General features: G+C 42.3%; 1 protein-coding gene across 3 annotated transcripts in view; it reads right to left on the minus strand.

The window, feature by feature from the left end:
* LAMP2 (lysosomal associated membrane protein 2) overlaps window positions 1-19,430 on the minus strand; it is a 46,787-nt gene that overhangs the window by 18,931 nt on the left and 8,426 nt on the right. For all 3 annotated transcript variants that reach the window (XM_081115225.1, XM_081115226.1, XM_081115227.1), the window contains exons 2-6: window positions 14,818-14,936; window positions 13,519-13,732; window positions 9,457-9,615; window positions 8,094-8,281; window positions 7,153-7,275 (exon numbers count right to left, since the gene is read on the minus strand). In XM_081115225.1, the coding sequence (XP_080971351.1) occupies window positions 7,153-7,275; window positions 8,094-8,281; window positions 9,457-9,615; window positions 13,519-13,732; window positions 14,818-14,936 (803 nt within the window). The remainder of the gene's footprint in view (window positions 1-7,152; window positions 7,276-8,093; window positions 8,282-9,456; window positions 9,616-13,518; window positions 13,733-14,817; window positions 14,937-19,430) is intronic.

Genomic DNA, 19,430 nt, shown 5'->3' on the forward strand with positions numbered 1-19,430 from the left:
TCTGGGGACTGAAGGGTCCTGGGTTCGATTCTGGCCAAGGCCACATGCCCGGGTTGTGGGCTCAGTCTCCAGTGAGGGGCATGCATGAGGCAGCCGATCAGTGATTCTCTCTCATCATTGATGTTTCTATCTCTCCCTCTCCCTTTCTCTTTGAAATCACTAAAAATAAATTTTAAAAAAATAAGCGTAATCACAAATATACTAGTACCTGAGAATTTACTAAGTGCTAAGCACTGTTCTTAAAACTTTACATATGAAGCTTCATTGAATAATTACACCACCCCATTTTGAGATGGGGTAATCAAAGTGAAGAGATGTTAAGTAACTTTCCCAGAGGCTATATGGTTAGTAGTCAGTGAGCTGGGATTTGGATCCAGGAGGTCTGGCTGCAGAGCCTGTGTGCTGGTTACTACCTATCTCCTACCTCACTGGATTGTGTACAGAAAACAAGATGAGGAAAGCATGAGATTCATGAAGAGGGAACGAAGGAAACAAAGCTGGATTGCAGGTTACATTTGCACAGGGTCAGGGAGGGAGGCTAGAACTAACTACCCTGCCAGGGATTTAGATGTTATCTTATTGGCAAAACAGAACCACTGGAGGTTTCTGAGGAAGAGATGTGCTTCAAGAAGATTAGCCGATGCAGAACATTGAGGGAGGGGAGGAAGAAGAGGGATTAATTAAGAAGACTGAATAGTCCAGGTATGAGGTAATGCAAGTTGGAATCAGGGCAAAGGCAGTAGGGAATGAAAACGAGGGGGCAGACTCAGAAATTTCAGAAGGAAGCATAAAGGAAGACTTGACCACCTCTTCACATCTCTCCTCTGCTTAGGCTATGTCCTGGCTCAGCATTCAAGGCTCTCCATAATTTGTCCCAACCACTATTCCATATTTATCTTTTATTAAACATGCTACATGCCTCATTTTCTTGGCTGGTCTTGACTGGGTTCCTTTATCCAGAGATAACCTGTACTTTTGTACTCACTCTCCTTGTGTACAAATCTGACCCATCCTTGAAGGTCCAGCTCAAATGTAATCTATTCCATTAAGCTTTCCTAACTCACCACCAGCCAGAGTTAACCACTCCAGCCTCTGTACTCCCATAGCACCTTGTATTTTCCTCTGGTCTAACACTCATCTCACTTTGTATGTACCTTCTACAGTACTCTATTGCCCACAGAATCAAATTCAAAAGGCTCAGCATGGCATTCAAGGTCTTCCTCAAAACAGTAATTACTTGTCTATTTCTATCTTTACCACTAAACTGTGGGCACCTTGAGAATATATGCCTTCTTTGTATCCCACCATAGCATCCTGCAAATAATACACTGGAATTCAATAAATTCTCCTTTGGAAGCATCTATCATGAAGGTGAGATGGGCCCCACTGAACTCTAATGACATTACAGGTTTTTCCTGAATTTTCAAAGTGCCTGTAGCATGGTTAAAATAGAACTATTATGGATTGCACTTTAAAATAATCTGTTAGGCAAATTAAATATTGTAATTATTAAATATTTTCCCATTAGAGTCAGAAGAAACCATGGTCCTTTTAGGATCTTACCATATATAGAAAGATCAAACTCAATCCCTCAAAAGGGAATAAACCTAAAATATTAATTTCCTCATTCTTAGTGACTATAGTATAATCACCATGCAACTTTAAAAGATAATGTGTCACCTGGCTGGTGTGGCTCAGTGGCTGAGTGTTGACCCATGAACCAGGAGGTCATGGTTTGATTCCAGATTAGGGCACATGCCCAAGTTTCAGGCTCGATCACCAGTGTGGAGCATGCAGGAGGCAGCCAATCAATGGTTCTCTCTCATCATTGACCTCTCTCTCTCTCTCTCTCTCTCTCTCTCTCTCTCTCTCTCTCCCTCCCTCACTCTGAAATCAATAAAAAATATTTTTAAAAATAAAAGAGGATGTGTCTGGGGAGGCCTGCTCTTACCACATTGAAAAGGAGAAGTGTAACTAAATGGTTTTAATAGTAATTCACTGATCATATCCTATCTAATAATAGACAAACGTGGTAATTGACTGTACCTTCGCTACACCTCCCATTGGCTAATCAGTGTGATATGCAAATTAACTGCCAACAAATATGGCGGCTAATTTGCATACTGCAGGCAGGGCAGGACAGCGCAGCCGCCAGCGATTGGTGTGAACTACAGAGGAAACACCTTTTCTGACTACTCATTGGTTAAGCTCCCTGTAAGCCACCGGTAATAGTCTTAGTAACTTGGGTAATAAGAATCCAAAAAGGTGATCTAGGGTTTTTCACCACACTCCTGGCGAAAGAAACAAAGGTCGCTGCTGAAGGGCTAAGAAATGTCATATCCTGCCCTAGCCACTTTGGCTCAGTGGATAATGCCTTGGCCTGCCGATGGCAGGGTCTGACTAAGGGCATGTACCTAGGTTGCAGGCTCCTCCCTGGCCGGGGCCCAGGTCAGGGCTCATGTAGGAGGCGACCAATCAAAGTGTTCCTCTCACTTTGATGTTTCTCTCTGTCTTTCCCTTTCTCTTCCACATTCTCTAAAAATCAATGGAAACATATCCTCAGGTGAGGATAAAAAAAATAATAAAGAAATTATTATTATATGAAAGACACATCTTGAAAATGCCTAAAGAAAGTTGTCATTTTTTCATGGTAAAGGGACTGGAGTCCGTGTTGTTGAAAAAACCTTGCTGGCTGCGGTGACTGGCAGTGGCTGCAGCAGCGGGGTGATGGGGCTGGTGCCTTCCCCTGATCATTCTGGTCACCTCCCACAAAGGTGGGCCAGACTGCGGCTTAGGCCCGCTCTCCAAGGGGAGCAGGGAGCGGGCCTAAGCCATCACTAGGACATCCCCTGAGGGCTCCCAGTATGTGAGAGGGGGCAGGCTGGGCTGAGGGACACCCCCCCCCCCAGTGCACGAATTTCGTGCACTGAGCCCCTAGTACAGTGATGGCGAACCTTTTGAGCTCGGCGTGTCAGCATTTTGAAAAACCCTAACTTAACTCTGGTGCTGTGTCACATATAGAAATTTTTTGATATTTGCAACCATAGTAAAACAAAGACTTATATTTTTGATATTTTATATATTTAAATGCCATTTAACAAAGAAAAATCAACCAAAAAAATGAGTTTGTGTGTCACCTCTGACACATGTGTCATAGGTTCGCCATCACTGCCCTAGTATGTAGTATAACAGAGGAATGATTTGAATGTTAGAAAAGGGAAGATTTTTGTAAACCTTTCTAAAATGTAATTGTCTAATATAATCCTAAGTTTCTTGGCATTATATTCCAGAGAGAAAAAAAGGTTTTAGGCTCAGGAAACCAAGTTCAGATATAAAACAAATAATAACAGATTAACTTTTTCTATATCAGGTGTCAAGACTATTTTCCTATCCCTTAGATACACACACACCCCTCTAAAAATTGTGGGAATAATAACTGCTTCTGAGAAGGTGAAAATAAAGGTTCCCAATGATTCATTTATGCTAGCAAGAAGTAGAAAATGTGTGCTTAACTTGGAACTTTCTGTTTAAGATTCAGACCTTGATACAAATATGAACAAAAACCTGAATGTTGCCATTATAAACTGTCTTGATTTAATTAATTAATGCATGTAAAGTATTTATACACAGCCTTATTGATATCAATTACTCAAATGTAGCTGTTATTACTGGTACTATTACAAATAGTATAGCTTCCAAAATGCCTAATATATTATAGTACACAAACATGAGAGTTTTCTAACCAAAAATAGAGAAAAATAGTATGGATATTACTTTACTTTTATATCAATACTAGAGGCCCGGTGCACAAATTTGTGCACAGGTGGGGTCCCTCAGCCTGGCTGGTGATCAGGGCTGATCGGGGCCATCTTGCCCAGTCCTGACCAGGCCGATCGGGCCACCAGCCGGGAGGAGGAGCCGCGGGAGGTTGGCCGGCCATGGGAGGTTAGCTGTGGGAGCGCACTGACCACTAGGGGGCAGCTCCCGCATGAGCATCTGCCCCCTGGTGGTCAGTGTGCATCACTGCTACCAGCCGGTCGTTTGGTCGTCTGGTCCTAATGGTCGCTTAGGGTTTTATATATATACTAGAGGCCCCCTGCACGACATTCGTGCACTTGGGGGAAAGGGTCCCTCAGCCTGGCCTGTGCCCTCATGCCGGCAGTCAGACATCCCCCAAGGGGTCCTTAGTGCTGCTGTGGAGGTGGGAGAGGCTCCTGCCACTGCCGCTGTGCTCACCAGCCATGAGCCTGGCTTCTGGCTGAGTGGCGCTTCCAGCACTGACCACAAGGGGGCAGCTCCTGCATTGAGCGTCTGCCCCTTGGTGGTCAGTGCGCATCATAGCGACCAGTCATTCTGCCATTTGGTCGATTTGCATATTAGCCTTTAATTATATAGGACTAGAGGCCCGGTGCACAAAAATCTGTGCACTGGAGGGGGGTGGGTCCCTCAGCCCAGCTTGCCCCCTATCACATACTGGAAGCCCTAGGGGATGTCCTACTACCTGCTCCCTGCTCCCCTTGGGGAGCGGGCCTAAGCCACAGTCTGGCCTCCCTTTGTGGGAGTCGACCGGGCTGATCAGGGGAAGGCACCAGCCCCATCACCCCGCTGCTGCAACCACTGCCAGTCACCACAGCCACCAAGGTGTTTCCATCAACACGGCCTCCAGTCCCTTTACCATGAAAAAATTACAACTTTCTTTAGGCATTTTCAAGATGTGTCTTTCATAGGATATGACATTTCTTTCCTTCCTTCCTTCCTTCCTTCCTTCCTTCCTTCCTTCCTTCCTTCCTTCCTTCCTTTCTTTCATTCTCCTCACCTGAGGATATGTTTCCATTGATTTTTAGAGAATGTGGAAGAGAAAGGGAAAGACAGAGAGAAACATCAAAGTGAGAGGAACACTTTGATTGGTTGCCTCCTGCATGAGCCCTGACCTGGGCCCCAGCCAGGGAGGAGCCTGCAACCTAGGTACATGCCCTTGGTCAGAATTGAACCCAGAATCTACGTTGGGCAGGCCGAGGCATTACCCACTGAGCCAAACCAGCTAGGGCAGGATATGACATTTCTTAACCCTCCAGCAGCAGACCTTCCTTTTTTTTCTCCAGGAGTGTGGTAAAAAAACCCTAGATCACCTATTTGGACTCTCATTACCCAAGTTACTAAGAATATTACCAGTGGCATACAGGGAGCTTAGCCAATCAGCAGTCAAAAAAGGTGTTTCCTCTGTAGTTCACACCAATTGCCGGTTTGGCCCCTGCCCAGGCCTAACGCCTCTGGCGAGTCATTAGCCCTGGGCCGGGGCACCCCCAGCTCCCCACCGCTGCCACCATCAACGATCACTGGCTCAATGATCACTGGCTGGCTCCTCCCCGGCCCAAGGCTAAAGCCTCAGGCCAAGGTTGTAGGCCTGGGCCAGGGCACCCCCAGCTCCCCGCAGCTGCTGCCACCGCCATCAAGGATCGCTGGCTGGCTCTGCCCCGGTTCCCCGCCGCTGCAGCCATCAGTGATCCCTGGCTGGCTCCTCCCCGGCCCAAGCCTAAAGCCTCTGGCCAAGGTGTTAGGTCTGGGCCGGGGGCCCACCCCCACGCTCCCCCCCATCACTGCCATCAACGATCGCTGGCTGGCTCCTCCCTGACCCAGGCCTAATGCCTTAGGCCAAGGTGTTAGGCCTGGGTCAGGGCACCCCTAGCTCCACGCTGCCACCATCAATGATCGCTGGCTCAATAATCACTGGCTGGCTCCGCCCAAGCCCTGGCCTAAAGCCTCAGCCAGGCTTTAGGCCTAGGCTAGGGCACCCCCAGCTCCCCGCCGCCACCACCATCAATGATCGCTGGCTCAATGATCGCTGGCTGGCTCCTCCCCGGCCCAAGGCTAAAGCCTCAGGCCAAGGTTTTAGGCCTGGGCCCAGGCACCCCCAGCTCCCTGCCTCTGCTGCCATCAAGCATAGCTGGCTGGCTCCGCCCCGGTTGCCCGCCGCTTCTGCCATCAATGATTGCTGGCTGGCTCCGCCCCGGCCCAAGCCTAAAGCCTCTGGCCGAGGCATTAGGCCTTGGTCGGGGAACCCCCAGCTCCCCGCCGCCACCTCCACCATCAACGATCGCTGGCTGGCTCCTCCCTGACCCAGGCCTAAAGCCTCAGTCCGTGGCTTGGGGCTGACATATGCAAATTAGCTGCCATCTTGGCTGGCGATTAATTTGCATATCTCGCTGATTAGCCAATGGGAAGGGTAGCGAAGTTACGGTTAATTACCATGTTTCTCTATTATTAGATAGGATATACTAGAGGCCCAGTGCACAGATTGTGCACTGGTGGGGGCATGGCGTGAGAGGATCAGCCCGCTGTGGGAGCAGCTGTTCATCCTGGTCAGCGGAGCGGTGCTCCTACTGTGAGAGCACACTGGCCACCAGGGGGCAGCTCCTGTGTTGAGCGTCTGCCCCCTGGTGGTCAGTGCACATTATAGAGACTGGTCAACTGGTCATTCTGGTCGTTCTGCTTTTCAGTCACTGGGCTTTTATATATATATATGTATGTATGTATATATATATATATATATATATATATATATATATATATATACATACACACACACACACACACACACATATGTATACATACTTTTTATATATGGAGCGATTAGACAGTTGTTTTTTTAAATATATTTTTATTGATTTCAGAGAGGAAGGGAGAGGAAGAGAGAGATAGAAACATCAATGATGAGAGAGAATCATTGATCACCTGCCTCCTGCATGCCCCCTATTGCAGATCAAGCCCACAACCCAGGTATATGCCCTGACCAGTGACCTCCTGGTTCATAGGCTGATACTCAACCACTGAGTCACACTGGCTCGGCTAGACAGTTTTTTTGATGTGGGTTGATTCTTGCTCCTACCCTAAGGTCTATATAAATGCAGAATAGCCACAATTGGTGAACATTAATGTAAGAGTCCAGCCACAGACCATTGAGGTGACCCTGAGGGATTAACAGGAATCAATGGACTACACTCTATAATTAAGTAGTGTTGAAATGGAAAATAGAGCTAATTATCTCCCCAAAACACACACACACACACACACACACACACACACACACCTATTTATACTTTCAGATATCTTTCTGAGAGAATAAGCCTAATTTTAGAAACATCTATTACTCACCACAGCAAAGACAAAGTCAAGATACTTAATGTTGCTGCCGTTCAGCCTAAGTAGAGCAGTTTGAGAATGGCAGCTGCCAGTGAAGTCAGTTGTATTGGGTTTGATGTTAATAACTGTAACAACCTTTAAGGGAAGAAGGGGGGAGGAAGGTACAGATTAGCCACAAATGTCTACAACAAAACTTTATAATCTAATAAGACCAATGTTAGTGGAGAATAAAAAAATCCTTTTGTCTGGATACTTAAGTTTATGATGTCTTACTTTCAAACAAAGTTGGCACAGGCCTTCAAGCTGTGACTCAGATGACTTTAAAAAAAAAGAAAAACAAGAGGGAAAGCTTCCTTAGTAAGGAGCCAAATGAAAATACACATAATTTATGGAGCAAGAGCTGTCTGGCTTGTTTAAGTCACAGGTCTCTGGAAATGGGATTTGTTTGTTGGTACACCCTCTGTAGCCTCAGTGGAACACTGCAAGTAGAAGTTCCATGCTGTATGTGGACATATCTATAGGATTCCAGTCATCAAACAGCTGGAGAAATAGATAGCTACACTGTTCTCATACATCAACCTATAGCATATGTTTTTGATAAAAGTGTGAAGGAATTATATTTAAACTGACTGAAATAACGATCAACTCTGATATTGCCTGATCTATTGATGGCAAATGGAATCTAAACCCAAACAGTCTGTTAAACTGCTAGGTTTCCCACTGCCCGAGATAACACCTTGAGAACAACATTAACTCTTCATGGTTATAGTAACTCCAAACTCACCAAAACTCAATGAGTCAACATCATATCTCCATTTAAAATGCCATCATTCTAATAACACTACGCTTGAGCTGAATGTAGGCTATACTATTTGAAAGGAGATGCAAATAGAATGTAGCATAAAAATAAACAACCATACTTTATCTTGAGTGATATCTATAGACAACTATACCTTATCTTGAGTCATGTTCAACTGCAGCCCCATGGTAGCCAGAAGACAAGTACCATTGGTATTATTAACTGAATAGGATCCAATCTCTGGTTTTTCCTTTTGAGCAGGTGTTGTAGTAGGAGATGGTAAAGTGGTGGGAGTAACGGGCACAACAGTGGTTGAAGTTTTATCTTTATCACACAGAAACTCTAAAACAAAGGACAAAATAAATTAAAGTAGACTTTTTCTTAACTCATAAAGGCCTAGGAAGAGCAAACTATTTATCACAATAGCAGTCCAAAAGAAGGGGAGGGAATACCTCGATAGATATTTTAAAATAAATGAGTCAGAGTTCTCAAACTGCTGCTTCATATGCAGACAATCTCTAAGAGTTATGACACAGCAAACAGGCTTGACACACACAAATGCTTTATCTACTCAAACATGGCCAGCTGCAAATCCATCATTTCAGACACTTAAGTCCCTTTATTCCCAAAGAACTTCACTGCCTCTTATGTGAAAATCAGAGACTTAAGTTTGAAAACATTTTGCTCCAATGTAGGCCTGCCCCCTTCTCTCCCACATACAACTACTATAAAGATAGTGTTTACCAGAAGAAAGTTTGGAGATTATTGAAGGATTTAAATACAAATGAACTTTTTATTTGTGTTACCCCTAGAGCAAATCATAGGCATTTCAACCTCTTTTTAGGAAGTATTGGTAGTTTCCCAGAACTGATGAATGAGAAATTGTTACAGTTATATAAAGTTATATAAAAATTATAAAACTAATTTATAAAATTCAAGATTAGAACTCAGAAATAAAATTTCTATGCTTTGGACTTGCATCATCAAAAGTGAAAGAGCTGATGATCAAATACTATTTGAGGATTTGATCAAACAAAGACTAGGTTGTATCGGCTGAAAACACTATAAATAAAGCATTTTAATATACCATTCCAGCCTAGCTGGCATGGCTCAGTGGTTGAACATCAACCTATGAAACAGGAAGTCATGGTTCGATTCCTAGTCAGGGGACATGCTCGGGTTGCAGGCTCAATCCCCAGTGGGGGGTATGCAGGAGGCAGCCGATCAGTGATTCTCTCTCATCATTGATGTTTCTATCTCTCTCTCCCTCTCTCTCCCTCTCTGAAATCAATAAAAATATTTTTAAAATACCATTCCACAAGAGGTACATTATAAACTTAAAATTATAAGTTCCATAAGAATAAGAATTATTATTTATAAAAATATTACAGTCCAGTGTAAACTATGAATAAATCTTAGTATATGCTTGCTTGCAGGTAACAACTTCAACAAAGCTACCTGGTATACTCATCTTAATTTAGGACCCAAGTACAGGAACATATACTTTAAGGAGTCACCTTTTGTGCTCACTGTGCCATTTTGGACAAAAGCTTGTACATGAACATCCCAATAGTGCTGGATAACATCTTTCTTTTCTGCAGTCAACATACTATTGCATCTAAAGATGTCATTCAATGGAATTCTGAATGCCACAGGTTCATGAACAGTAAAAATTCCTGTAAAAAAAGATTAACAATAGCTGTTTTTAGGAAGGTAGGAAAAAAAGTGATAATATAAATATGCATTACACTTTCTTCTCTTCTGCCCCATCTCCAAAGTGACAGAGGACATGGCATCTTCAGGGAATGACACATTCCCTATGGATGAAACACAGGGTACAAGAGAAATGGAGGTTAGGAAGGGAAGACAAGCTGCAGGTGGTCACACTCTGAAGCATCTTATATGATTTAAGGACAGGTTAATGGGGCTTTATTTTTTAGCAGTGGGAGGTCAGCTCCAGTTTTTAAAGCTGGAAATAAATAACACATGTACAATTTATTTTAAAGGAGACAGCAAAATTATGAGATAGGCAGGGGAGAAAAATGTTAGGGAAAGTCATTTAAGAGGGAAACCACTTAGAAGTCTGATGACATGGTTAAGGTAAAAAGCAAGGAGGGGATGCCTAAACTAAGATGGTGAGAGGAAGAGAGCAAAGAGGCAAGGCTGAAACATATATCTAAGGTAGAATCAACAGGACAGTGACTAAAAAGGAAGACAGATGCATTAATCAGGGATTTTATAGTAGATCCTTATTTCTGTGCTACTATCCCAAAGTAAGTTATAGTAAGTACATGAATTTTTGGAACCTCTTCTTGGATGGAATTTAAAGACTATTCCATTTCATGAACTCTTCAGAATGTGAAAGCAGTAAGTTATAGCCATTCTGTACATAGTATTTATTATAATTCCTATAGTAAAACTTCAAAAGACTGTGACCACACTTATCCACCCAAATGGCTTAGTTTCTTTTGGAGAAGCAGTAAGGAAGGTACTATTCAAGGTCCATAATACAGGCTGCTTTTTGTGCCTCTCCATCATATAGCCCGGCAGACAGTTAATGCTGCCTTGGCGCCCCCTAATGACCAAAGAAAAAAATTTTAACCAATAAACTAGAACACTTGTTTTTACCCTTAACGTAAGTGAACAGCTACATGAACTCGCTGTATTTAGACCTCAAAAAACAAATAAAAAAACAAGTTGTAGAAATATTGACTTACACTATAAAACTATCATTTTTAAACTATGTATTGTTTATGAACATATCTACTGACATGTCTATTAGTCAAGAAGGAACAAATAGACAGAAAGGCTATACTGCAAATTCATGAGAGTGGTTACGTTTCAGGAGGCAGGGAGGAAAATGGCTCTAGACTAGAGAGTGGGTACAAAGGAAACCTCAAGTGTATTTGTAAGATTTTATTTATTTAGCCCAGCCAGCATGGCTCAGTGGATGAGCATCAACCTATGAACCAGGCGGTCACAGTTCAATTCCCGGTCAGGGCACATGCCTGTGTTGTGGGCTCAATCCCCAGTGTGGGATGTGCAGGAAGCAGCCGATCAATTATTCTCTCTCATCATTGATGTTTCTATCTCTCTTTCCCTCTCCCTTCCTCTCTGAAATCAACAAAAATATATTTAAAAAATAAAATTAAAAGATGAGGCAAAATGTGAAAAACAATGGCATTTACTAATTCTGGGTAATGGGTATACGTGGGCTTGTTATATTATTCTTGGTACTTTTCTGTATTTTAATCAAGAAAAAAACTCTTTAAAGAAAACAGAAATTTCCAAGTCACTTCAATTATCAGAAGCCTAAAAAGAAAACACAAAATTATTTAAAAAACCATCAACAGTCCATTTAAGGAAGCCCTTTTAAATTCCAAATAGTTTCAAAATATTACACAGATGCTAGTAATAAAAAAAAAATCTGCATTCTCCTTATTTAAAATAAAAGGTGGATGAAATAGGTGTTAGCTTTTAGAGTCCAAAGTTTTCCCATCAATCTGTCAGATTAAACCCCACCTCCTTTTCTTGCCACCCATTTGGTCCAGGCACTCATCACATCATACCTTAATTACTATAATAGCCTTTGAAGCTGGCTTCTCTGGATGCAGTCTCCTCACTTCCAAATTAATTCTGCAGAATATTCTTTATAAACTAGTAGTCTCTGCTTTGGTTATATTGCTCTCCTGGTAAAAAACTAAAATGGTTCCCCAGTGCCTACCCTATCAAGCTAAATGCCTTTCCTTGGCTTCCAAGGCTCCCTATAACTTAGACCCATTGCCACCTAGCCAACTTGATTTTCTTGGCTGCTACACACACAGCCTCTATTTTAATCTGGCAGCTTTTCAATTACTGCCACACACACGATGCTTCCCCCTGCTGGAAATACTCTGCTCAAAATTCTCTGCTTACTCTAATTGTACATTAGCAGAGTTTCAGCTCAGGTCCTACTTTTTCACTTCAACACACACTGACCTCTCCTTTCTCTGTGCTCTTTCTTAATCAGGACTACTTATAAGAACACTTTAAATCTGACCTCTTAACTGAAGGCATACACAGATGGACTCAGGGACTATGTACAATATGCAAAAGTCACTCTGTATTTTGAGAGAGAGGGTCTAGAGCAGCGGTTCTCAACCTGTGGGTCGCGACCCCTGAAAATACATCCTGCATATCAGATATTTATATTACAATTCATAACAGTAGCAACATTACAGTTATGAAGTAGCACGAAAATAATTTTATGGTTGGGGGTCACCACAACATGAGGAACTGTATTAAAGGGTCACGGCATTAGGAAGGTTGAGAACCACTGGAGAGCTTCTCTCACATTGTCAGAAAAGATGTATGAGTCCTCCAACCTCCCAAGCACAAACAACAACAACTTCACACAGATCTCAATGCCTTCTAATTTTCCCATATAAATTGAAAAAATAATTTCACTTTGTCTCTCCAACTAGTTTTTAAGCTCCTTGAAAGTGAGGGGCAAATCTTATACTAGCTCTGAAATACAATGTAGGGCACAAAACTAAATATATACGATATCTCATAACAAATTTGCTTTAGTTATCCCCCTCAAACTAAGAGATTGGTAAAAAAGAAAACTAGGATTTGATTTCCAAATCTAAGTCTGCAATAACTCCCATTTTATATGACCACATTCACTTCTGAGTCCTTAAAAGATGATCTTTTAATATCCATATATCCAAATGAGTTATTTATCTCCAGGTCTAGGCAACTGAAGTCTCTGTATCTATTTCTGGGGTCAGAATGAAATACTACTGGTGAGAAATGCTAAGCTACTACAAACACCATGTTAACTCAACCTCAACAGAGGGGGAAGAAAGGAGAGAATTATATCCCTAACACAATGGAAATCTCCATTATCCATGGAGATTTCAAAACATTTTAATACACATTTCAGTTCTAGTAGTTACAGTGGTGACCTAATTGCCAATGCTTTCCCCAAGTTCTTTTTGACCTGATATTTCTCAAAACAGCAGTAAATGTTGACTCCAGTCACTTTATCTTTAATTAATCATCATTTACTTGTTGGCAAAATCCTATCAAAATGCTAGAAAGATTTGCAGATGAAGCATTTCTGCTCCTTTTAGATTACTGAATTTGTACACATTTAAAATAGTTATTAATAAAGGATTTGTTCATTGATTCAACATTTATTGAGTGCCCATTGAATGAAATAAATAGTAATAGTTAAGTGTGTAGCTCAATAGACTTTGGTTCAAAAAAACAGCTCACCCACTTACTACCCTGTGTGACGTTTGGGAAAGTAATTTAATATCATCAAGCCTCATTCCTTTTACCTGTAAAGTTGGGAAAATATCTGCTTCTCAGGCTTATTGGTAAGGATTAAAGTACTATCTGATACAAAGCATAGCAAATATCAATGCTGTGTTGAACACTGTGCTGTACATGGATGTGGGAAGGATACAAAAGCATAGTTTCCAGTGTAGTTAGGAAGACATACATGCATAAGCATAATTTTTAAATTATTCACATTTTTATTATTAATAAACAGCAAGAAAACATAACACAAATCCAATTATTAAGGTTACCTTTCTTTTTAGCATCAGGAAATGTTGTGCTATCATTAGTGTCATAGGAAAATGAGATACTTTCAATTAAATAAGTAGACTTCTCCTTTGTAAAATTCACAGTCCAGGAAAAAACAGATCCAAATTGCACCTCAATTTTGGGACTATTCTGGTCATCACCACAGATACTTCCATTGTATGTTGCATTGCCAAGGTCTGAAATGGTTACAGTTTTCTAAAAGAAAAAGAAGTTTGATTTGTGGATGATTAGATAAAGATGTGGTACATACATACAATGGAATACTACTCAGCCATAAAAAGATGAAATATTGCCATTTGCAACAATATGGATAGGTTTGGAGAGTATTATGCTAAAATGGAAAAGGACAAAAACCATAAGCTTTCACTCATATGTGAAATATAAAATAAAAAGCAATAAACTAACCAAACAAAAACAAGCTCATAGATACAGACAACAGGGGAAAGAGAGGTGGGGACGGCAAAATAGGTGAAGGGGGTCAAATATAAGGTAATGGAAACTAGATTGAGTGTTGAGCACACAATGCAATATACAGATGATGTATTATAATTCTGTACACCTGAAAATTACATGATGTTAACCAATAAACCACAATAAATTTAATAGAAATATAAACAAACAAACAAGATGAAGTTGAAATAAAGAAGTTTGGGAGTAAGGAACACACAGACAGTAGTGAGCATCAAGCATTTTCGTGGGATGTGCCACTTTAGTCTACATCACACATCCCCCATGGCTAGTTTGCCCTTTGCCTGATTTGCTGTGTAAACCAGTCTCAGATTCCTCAGCTACACACCAGGTTTCTGGACAAATTCATGTACTATGTCTGAAAGGAAAAGGAAAACTAGCCTGAACTTCTCTTCTTAAGTTGATTTTTTAAAAATCAGGTTGTAAGCAGGCAGGACCTTAACTAAAAGAAAATAAAAAGGCAAAGGGGTTGAGTAGTACTGCCAAAAGGGGAGATTTTTAATAGCAAGCTATTTAAAAAGGGACAAGCTTTGATGTTAATACATGTTAAAAACATTACAGAAGCAGTTAGAACACCATAGAGTCTTCAGATCATTTGCCCTTAAGCAACTCTAAAAAAACTTGAAAGAACCAATTAAAATATTCCTTCCAATACTGATCAGAATACATTCAAGGACACAAGTTTTTTTAAAAACCCACAGAACTTAAGTCAGTTAATATATGAAATCTTATTTGTATAAATGCATGTAAAGGATAAAAAGAATAGAATTAAATTCCTGCTATAAAACACAAAGAAGAAGAAAAATACTTACATTACTTTTGCTTGTAGTCTCATAGCCTATAGTGAAATTCATCCGCCATTTTGCATAAAGGCAAGTGGCATTTTTTGAATTCGTCAAATTAAGTTCTAATGCATAAGACGAGATAGCTCCTAAAAAGATTTAAAAAGAGTAAGATTTTTAACTTGTACTACAAAAACATATATAAGAACAAGCTCTATCCACCACTGAAGTTCAACCAGCTCTAAAATGAAACAAAGTATTTTTAATAGATATGGTATCTTGGTCATTGTTTTTCTTTTTATCTTTAGTGGAATGTTATTGATAAAGTTAGCGTTTCCTCTTCCCAAAAGAATAATTGCTTGACCTAGGATGTATAGGTAATGGCACAGGTTGGTGACATTAATCTGTGCCTTGCTGGCTTTGTTTTAGGCAATTATAGTTTGCCTGTTCAGATTTTTGCCTTTTAAGATAAACAAGGTAAGGGGGAGCTTGGAAGAGGTATTAAACTCCTGCTTCTCTCAAACCAGCTCAGGGAACTCTCTCTGCAAAAATAATGATAGATCTGATATTCAATCGTCTTGTTGCCTTAAGGCCTGTCAGAAACTACATGAACTATGACACACGGATGTCTTGGCTAACTACTTTCTTCCGATGTAAAGAGGTGGGATAACTCTTTTGATGCATGTCTACCATGTGAGCAAAGGAGCAGAGTTGCAAAGGTTGTCTGATCCATAAGCAAAAGGTTATTTTTTCTATAAATGTACTACTGGTTCATCACTTTTTGTTTCACTTAAAAATCCTATTAATTAGAAAGGCTGATGGATCCTTTGACACGGACTCAAAATCACTTCCTGTGTTGTCAATCTGCTACCTCTTTAGGTAGAGAAACCATGCAGGAGACAGACAAGCCCTTGAGTCTTTTCCGCTAATTTGAGTAAGATCCACACTAAGCTAAATATAGGGAAGATATTACCTATTACCCTGGAGAGACCGAGGACTCAAGTACTATATGCCAGCAAACACACCAGCAGCTTAAATGATGGGTAACTATCTAAGGATTTTTCTTCACTATTTCACACATTACCCAAGGGATGAGCTGTTTCCTGTTAAGATAGCTGCAGATCCTTTAATGATATCTGAGCAATCTACACTAATAAAAGAGAAAAATGGTAATTGGCGTACGGCAATACCTTTTTCATTGGCTAATCAGGGCTATATGCAAATTAACTGCCAACTAAGATTGGCAGTTAACTGCCAACAAGATGGCGGCTAATTTGCATATGTAGGCACAATGCAAGGAGGCGAAAGGGAAAGCAGGAAGAAGCCCCCTGCCACTGACAGTGATCGGAAACCCAGGGGGGAGCTAAGAGCTGGGGGGCAGGGCAAAGGCGGCCCTGATCAGAGAATCAGGCGCCTTTGCCGCCCTGGCCAGTGATAGCAGGAAGTAGGGGTGGAGCCAGCGATGGGAGCTGGGCACGGTCGAAGCTGGCAGTCCCAGGAGCTAGGGGTCCCTTGCCTGGGCCTAAAGCGAAGCCCACGATCGCGGTGTCCCCCGCTGCCACTGCAGGTCCCCACTGCCCGGGCCGGACGCCTAGGCCAGAGGCGTTAGGCCTGGGCGGGCAGGGGCGGAGCCTGCAACCGCGGGGAGCTGGGGGTCCCCCGCCCAGGCCTGACACCTCTGCCGGAGGCCTCAGGCCTGGTCAAGGGGCCGATCCGGTGATTGGTGATCGGAGGGTGATGAGGGTCAACTCCTCTGGCCGAGGCATCAGGCCTGGGTGGGGGGCGGAGCCGGGGATTGGGGGGATATGATGGTCCCCTTGCCCAGGCCTGAAGCCTGGGTCAGAGGCGTCAGGCTTGGGCGGGGGGTGGAGCAAGCGATCAGAGGGAGATGGGGGTCCCCTGCCCAGGCATGATTCCTGGGCCAGAGGCCTCAGGCCTGGGCGGGGGCCAGAGCCAGTGATCGGGGGGAGATGGGGGTCCCCTGTCCAAGCCTGACACCTCTGGCAGAGGCGTCAGGCCTGGGCAAGGGGCCGATCAGGCAATCGGAGGGTGATGGGGGTCAACGCCTGAGGGCTCCCAGTATGTGAGAGGGGGCAGGCTGGGCTGAGGGACACTCCCCACACACACACACACACACACACACACACACACCCAGTGCACGAATTTCGTGCACTGGGCCCCTAGTCTAGAATAATCTACAAGTAGGAACATGTTACAGACTATAGAGAATAAAGTCCTAAGAGGAATACTGAGAAGGTGTGCCTCAACAACAGCTTACAAGCTGTACACAAAAGTCTGTCGTCAGGCTCCAGAGCCCAGGCTGCCTTGCCAAGCCTGAATATTGTGCTAAAGCTTGTGGTTACTGACAGTGCCTAACTGTACTGGCTAAGGCTCGAAAAGAACTTGTTAGGCCTAAGTAGGTTTTATGGCCATTCTTTTCTAAGTACAATATGGAATGGAGCTGTCATCACTGATCCAAGGCTACCCAGTAGTGGTGCTGAGAATTCCAGCTTGTAATTTTTCTAATCAACTGGAGGCCTGCTTTTTATATGCAGCCTCTCTCAGTCTTGTTTAAAGTCCCTAGCTTGAACATATTCTCCTTGTATTCAAAGCATTCAAAACTATTAGAAATAACCAAGAGAAGCCTCATATGGATTAATTATATACACTTCAAAGATATTAGAGTAATAGAAAGAAAACAGCATCAAATAATAATAGTATCAATATGGGCCGAGGTGAAGCTTTACGAAGCAGAAGGTACAATTTGTAGTCCAAATTTTCCACTACATTATATTTACCACTAAATGTGAGATCTGAGAAACACTGAGCTCTGGCACATTTGTCCTAGTCCCTTCACACCCTCTCTCCCTGTGAGAGCTACTAGTATTCCTTCCACAGAGCTTACTTCACTGTCTGGCCTCTATCTCCAACTGCACAGGGACTGCTTTTACTGGTACTCAAAGACCTATTACCTCAAATTCAACAATTCCAAAATGAAAATTCATTCTTCTACTTCCTCCAAACTGGTCCCCTTCTCACCCTCGCTAGCTCTGAATGAAAGGCGGTACCACATCAGGCTCAAAAGTAGGAGAATTACCTTCTCCTTCATTTTCTTTGTTAAGTCCTATTGATATTTTTCCCTTCAAATGCTTTCTTAAATCCAGTCTTTGACTTTTATTTCTACTCTCAATTCACCACCCATTCCCTAAATTACTAGACACCTCCTAACTGCTGCTTCTAGAAGTGTTGCCAGATTAATGGTCCTTGAATACCTCTTCCTCTCAGGACACATTCTTTTTTTTTTTTAATATATTTTATTTTATTTTTCACAGAGAGGAAGAGAGAGGGATAAAGAGTTAGAAACATCAATGAGAGAGACACATCGATCAGCTGCTTCCTGCACACCCCCTACTGGGGATGTGCCCGCAACCCAGGTACAAGCCCTTGACTGGAATCGAACCTGGGACCTTTCAGTCCGTAGGCCGACACTCTACCCACTGAGCCAAACCGGTTAGGGCTCAGGACACTTTCTTGTTCACAAACTTTTATTGGCTCTGAAATTCCCATATTAAATTTGAATTCCTCCGCCTGGCTTTCAAATTAATCCTTAATCTTTCCCACCCCACTCCTTCAACTTTTCTCTAGCCATTTTCCCAGAACACACCCTTTGATCTAGTTAAACTTGTTCCACTGGACCCAAATGCTATGTTGTATTCAATCTCTACCCCTAGACACTGTACCTAACATTTGAAATTTACTTTCTTCTACTGACCTAAATATTCACCTCAGGAAAGATTTCACTTTGAAACACCCCCTCCACTGCCTTCTTCTTCTTCTTTTCTTTCTTTCCTTTTCTTTTCTTTTTTTTTTTTAAAACAATTTCTGGCAGACATCACTGCCTACTTTAAAAGCTGAAAATGTCAGCCCTAACCGGTTTGGCTCAGTGGGTAGAGCGTCGGCCTACGGACTGAAAGGTCCCAGGTTCGATTCCGGTCTAGGGCATGTACCTTGGTTGCAGGCACATCCCCAGTAGGAGGTGTGCAGGAGTCAGCTGATCGATGTTTCTCTCTCATCGATGTTTCTAACTCTCTATCCCTCTCCCTTCCTCTCTGTAAAAAAATCAATAAAATATATATTTTTTAAAAAGCTGAAAATGTTAGATACTTGCTTTCCCAAGCCTCCCTTGCAGCAAGGATAGGATCTTGTGCTAGGCTCCACCTAACAAAGGCATCCACACCAGAATTTGTATAGGAGCCAGGAATGGAACTATCTCCCTCAGGTGGAAGTAGTTACAGCAGGATTAAGCTCCCAGGAAACAAGGCAGGCAGAGCTGGTAGTGGCAGTGGCCAGTGGTGCAAGTTGCAGTTCAATGCTTGGCAATGGAAATGCAGTTCAAGAACATGATTTGGGATACTGAATCAGACTTTGGGATATGTAGCCAGGACCTCCAGTAATTCTGCATTACTTAATATGCATATTTTATAAGGGAAAATTGTATTGATGTGCAACACGCATATGGAAAAGTATGCAGCATGACATATAGATGGGAAAAGTACGCATAGCCCAGCTGGTGTGGCTTAGTGGTTGAGCACTGACCCTTGAAACAGGAAGTCACGGTTGGATTCCTGGTTAGGGCATATGCC

This window comes from Myotis nattereri, assembly GCF_964212035.1.
Source record: "Myotis nattereri genome assembly, chromosome: X".
Taxonomy (NCBI): domain Eukaryota; kingdom Metazoa; phylum Chordata; class Mammalia; order Chiroptera; family Vespertilionidae; genus Myotis; species Myotis nattereri.